At 53.7% G+C, this 5,236-nt stretch overlaps 1 protein-coding gene across 1 annotated transcript; it reads left to right on the top strand.

Annotated features, from left to right (window-relative positions):
- Positions 1-251: 251 nt before the first annotated feature.
- On the top strand, positions 252-4,181 carry LOC135292408 (myosin regulatory light chain 11; the record flags this gene model as incomplete). The annotated part of the gene is made up of 4 exons (XM_064406617.1): positions 252-339; positions 2,398-2,488; positions 3,216-3,290; positions 4,077-4,181. Coding segments are annotated over exons 1-4 (274 nt in total), but the record flags the coding sequence as incomplete, so codon positions are not given.
- Positions 4,182-5,236: the final 1,055 nt, after the last annotated feature.

The raw sequence follows: 5,236 nt of genomic DNA, 5'->3' as shown, positions 1-5,236 counted from the left end.
ACCAGTTCAAACCAGTTCAGCCCAGTTCGGGCCCCCGGTTTCCCTGCCCCTCCCCCCTCCCCTCCCCCCCTTTTCCCCCCCCCCGGGTGGGGGAGGGGCAGCGGCAGGTGCGGGGTGGGGGAGGGGCGCGGGGGGGTTTCTATTTTCGGCCTCTGCCCCTTTAAGGGAACCCCGGGGTCCCTCGGGGGGGTGGGGGAGGGGCGGAGGGGGTGGGGGAGGGGGCGGGGGGGGGGGGGTCCGGGGCTATTTCGGGGCCGCCCCTCCCCCCCCGGGGCCATAAAAACCCCGCGGGGGCTCCGGGGGGGGGAGGGAGACCCCGGAGAGAGAGCGAGCGACATGGTGAGGGGGCAGGGCCCCCGATTTACCCCCGAATTTACCCCAAAATCCCCGGATTTACCCCGAAATCCCCAATTTACCCCAATCTACCCCAAAATCCCCGGTATTTGCCCCCAAATATCGGATTTTACCCCAAAATCCCCGATATTTACCCCAAATCCCCGATATTTACCCCGAATTTACCCCAAAATCCCCGAATTTACCCCAAAATACCCCGAATTTACCCCAAAATCCCCAATTTACCCCAAAATTCCCGATTTTTTCCCTGAAATCCCCGATATTTACCCCAGAATGCCCAAAATTTACCCTGAAATTTGCCCCAAAATCCCCGATTTACCCTGAAATCCCCAGAATTTATCCCCAAATTTACCCCCGAATCCCCAGAATTTACCCCGAAATCCCAGATATTTACCCCCAAATTTAACCCAAAATCCCCCAAATTTATCCCCAAATCCCCCAAAATTTACCCTGAAATTTACCCCAAAATATTCAATTTACCCCCAAAATTCCCGATATTTACCCCAAAATTCCCGATATTTACCCCAAAATTCCCGATTTACCCCAAAATCCCCGAATTTACCCTGAAATCCCCAAATTTACTCCAAAATCCCCGACATTTACCCAAAAATCCCCAAAATTTACCCTGAAATTGACCCCAAAATCCCCGATTTACCCCAAAATTTACCCCCAAATCCCCAAAATTTACCCCAAATCCCCAAAATTTACCCCAAAATCCCCAATTTACCCGGATTTACCCCAAAATCCCCGATATTTACCCCAAATTTACCCCAAAATACCCCAAAATCCCCTATTTATCCCGAAATCCCTGAATTTACCCCGAAATACCCCGAATTTACCCCAAAATTCCCGATTTACCCCGAAATCCCCACAATTTACCCTGAAATCCCCGATATTTACCCAAAACCCCCAAATTTTACCTTGAAATTTACCCCAAAATCCCCAAATTTACCCTGAAATTTAACCCAAAATACCCGAATTTACCCCAAATTTACCCCAAAATCCCAAAAATTTACCCCCAAATCCCCAATATTTACCTTAAAATCCCCAAATTTACCCTGAAATCCCCGATATTTACCCCAAATTCCCCGAAATTTACCCTGACATTTACCCCAAAATACCCGAATTTACCAAAAAATCCCCAATTTACCCCCAAATCCCCCAAATTTACCCCAAAAGCCCTGATATTTTGCCCGAATCCCCAAAATTTACCCTGAAATTTACCCCAAAATACCCAATTTACCCCGGATTTACCCCAAAATCCCCGATATTTACCCTGGAATCCCAAAATTTACCCCAAAATTGACTCCAAAACAGCCGAATTTACCCCAAAATCCCCCAAAATTTACCCTTAAATTTACCCCAAAATCCCCGATATTTACCCCAAAATCCCCACAATTTACCCTGAAATCCCTGATATTTCCCCAAAATACCGGAATTTACCCTGAAATTTACCCCAAAATACCCGGATTTTACCCCAAAATTCCCGATATTTACCCCAAATTTACCCGAAGTTCCCGATTTACCCCAAAATCCCCAAAATTTACACTGAAATTACCCCAAAAATCCCCCAAATTCCCCCCCAGCTCCCCTCCCCCACCCCCCAAACCCCCCAAATTGCCCAAATCTCCCCAAAATTCCCCCAAAATCCCCAAATCCCAAAAAATTCCCCCAAAATTCCCCCAAATTTCCCCTTTAAAGCCCCAAAATCCCCCCAAATTCCCCCCAATTTCCCTTTCAAACCCCCACAGCTCCCCTCCCCCACCCCCCCAAACCCCCAAATTGCCCAAACCCCCCCCAAAATCCCCCAAATCTCCCCCAAAATTTCCCAAAATTCCCCAAATCCCCCCGTAATTTCCCCAAATCTCCCCTCGATCCCCCGTAATTTCCCCCAAAATTCCCCAAAAATTTGCTCAAATCCCCAAAAATCCCCAAAATCCCCCCAAATTCCCCCCAAAATCCCCCCAATTCCCCCCAGCTCCCCTCCCCCACCCCCGAAATTGCCCAAAACCGGCGGATTTTGCCCCAAATTTCCCCGTCCAGGCCCCCAAGAAGGCGAAGCGCCGCGCGGCCGAGGGCAGCTCCAACGTCTTCTCCATGTTCGACCAGACCCAGATCCAGGAGTTCAAGGAGGTGGGGGAGGGGTTGAGAGAGGTGGGGGAGGGGCACGGGGTGGGGGAGGGGCAGAAAATGGGGGAGGGGCAAAAACCCGCGGGGGTTTCAGGGCAAAAAATGGGGAGAAATGGGGGGGAAAGGGGAAAAAATGGGGGAAAGGGGGAAAAAAGGGGGTGGGGGAGGGCTTAGAGAGGTGGGGGAGGGGCACAGGGTGGGGGGAGGGGTTTGAGGAAAAGTGGGGGAGGGGCAAAAATGGGGGAGGGGCGGAAATGGGGGGACGGGCAAAAACCGCGGGGGTTTTAGGCCAAAAATGGGGGGGGGAATGGGGAAAAAAGGGCAAAAAATGCGGGAAAAGGGGAAAAAAGGGGGTGGGGGAGGGGCTTGGAGCGGTCGGGGAGGGGCTGAGAGAGGTGGGGGAGGGGCAAAAAATGGGGGGAGGGGCAAAAACCGCGGGGGTTTTAGCCCAAAAAATGGCGGGAAAATGGGGGGGGGGGAAACGGGGGGGGGGGGGGGGAAGGGGCGGGGCTTCCAGAACGGGGGCGTGTCTTAGAGAATTGTGGGCGTGGCTTTCACCGCGGGGGCGTGGCTTGAGGGGAACGGGAGCAGCCTAAAAAAACCCAAATTTTTTTTTGATTTTCCCTGGATTTTTTAAATTTTTTGGCGGGGAATTCCTGCAAGGGGAGGGGGCGTGGCTACAACGCCACGCCCCGTTTTGACCACGCCCCCTCTTGGCCCCGCCCCCAGGCCGTTCACGGTGATCGACCAGAACCGCGACGGCATCATCGACAAGGATGACCTCAGGGAGACCTTCGCCGCCATGGGTGGGCGGGGCCGGGGGCGTGGCCTCACCCGGGGGGCGTGGCCGGACCCGGGGGGCGTGGCCTGGGTGGGCGGGGTGGAAATGGGGGCGTGGTTTGGTTTAAAAAAGGGGGGTGGGGCTTTAATAGAGGGCGGGGTTTAAGGAAGCGGATAAAAGGGGAGGGGCTTAAGGGAAAGGGGAGTGGCTTAAAAGGAATGGGAGGGGCTTAAAGGAAGGAGATTAAAGGAAAGGGGAGGGGCTAAAAGGGAAGGGGAGGGGCTTAAAACTGAGGACTTAAAGTGAAGGGGAGGGGCGTAAAGAAAGGGGGAGGGGCTTAAATGGGAGGGGCTTAAAGTGAAGGGGAGTGGCTTAAAAGGAAGGGGAGGGGCTTATAGGAAAGGGGGAGGGGTTTAAAGGGAAGGGGAGGGGCTTAACAGAAGGGGGAGTGGCCTAAAGTGGAAGGAGGTGGGGTTGAAAGAAAGGGGCGGGGCTTAGAGCAGATTAATGAAGGGGGAGGGGCTTGAGCAGGGGAGAATTGAAAGGGGAGGGGCTTGAAAAGTGGGAGGGGCTTAACTGGGTAAAAATGGGAGGGGATTGAGGGAAGGGGTGTGGGTTTGGTATTTAAATGAGGTGGGCGTGGCCTGGAGGGGTGTGGCTTGTAAAAATTGGGCGTGGCTTAATGATAGGTGGGTGGGCATAAAGGGGGCGGGGTTTGGTGTGAGTGGGCGGGGTTGGTGGGTGGGGGAGGGGCCGGCAGGGGCGTGGGGCGTGTCCGGTGGGCGTGTCCCGAGCCGGCCCCGCCCCCCAGGCCGGCTGAACGTGAAGAACGAGGAGCTGGACGCGATGATCAAGGAGGCCTCGGGGCCCATCAACTTCACCGTGTTCCTCACCATGTTCGGGGAGAAGCTCAAGGGTGAGACCCGAAATGACCCAAAATCCGGAAAATTCACCCCAAAAAACCCCGAAATCCTGAAAATTCACCCCCAAAATAACCAAAATAACCAAAATCCCGCCCAAAATAACCCAAAATAACCCAAATAACGCCACCGTGTTCCGCACCATGTTCGGGGAGAAGCTCAAAGGTGGGACCCCCAAAAGATAACCCAAAATGACCCAAAATAACCCAAAATCCAGAAAATTCCACCCAAAATTACCCAAAAATAACCCAAAATAACCCCAAAATAACTCAAAAATAACTCAAAATAACCCCAAATAACCCAAATAACGTCACCGTGTTCCGCACCATGTTTGGGGAGAAGCTCAAAGGTGAGGACCCCAAAAAATAACTCAAAATGACCCAAAATGACCCAAAATCCAGAAAATTCCACCCAAAATTACCCAAAAATAACCAAAATCCCGCCCAAAATAACCCAAAATAACCCAAATAACTTCACCGTGTTCCTCACCATGTTCGGGGAGAAGCTCAAAGGTGGGGCCCAAAAATGACCCAAAATCCGGAAAATTCACCCCAAAAAACCCCCCCAAAAATCCAGAAAATTCCACCCAAAATCCAGGAAATTCACCCTGAAATGACCCCAAATAACCCAAATCCCACAACAAATGCCCCAAGTTTAACCCAAAATAACCGAAATTTGCCCCAAAATCCCCCAAATTCACCCCAAAAACCCCCCCCTCGGCCCCTCCCCCACCCTCTGCGGGGTGACCTCCCCGCCCCTCCCCCACCCCCCTCCATCCCTCCCCCTCCCTGCTGTGACTCCCCCTGACCCCTCCCCACCCCCTCTGAGTCCTTGGCCCCTCCCCCTCCCCCTTGGCCCCTCCCCCACCCCATGACTCCTCCCCCTCCCCCTTGGCCCCTCCCCCACATTTCTGACCCCTCCCCCAACCCTTTGGCCCCTCCCCCACCCAGGTCTGACTCCTCCTCCCTCCCGTGGCTCCTCCCCCTCCATCTTGGCCCCTCCCCCACCTTCTTGACTCCTCCCACTCCCCCTCGGCCCCTCCCCCAACCCT

Source organism: Passer domesticus, unplaced genomic scaffold, assembly GCF_036417665.1.
Source record: "Passer domesticus isolate bPasDom1 unplaced genomic scaffold, bPasDom1.hap1 HAP1_SCAFFOLD_338, whole genome shotgun sequence".
In the NCBI taxonomy this organism is placed as follows: Eukaryota; Metazoa; Chordata; class Aves; order Passeriformes; family Passeridae; genus Passer; species Passer domesticus.
Note: the sequence above shows the minus strand (reverse complement) of the source record. Positions and strands in the feature narration are given on the sequence as shown.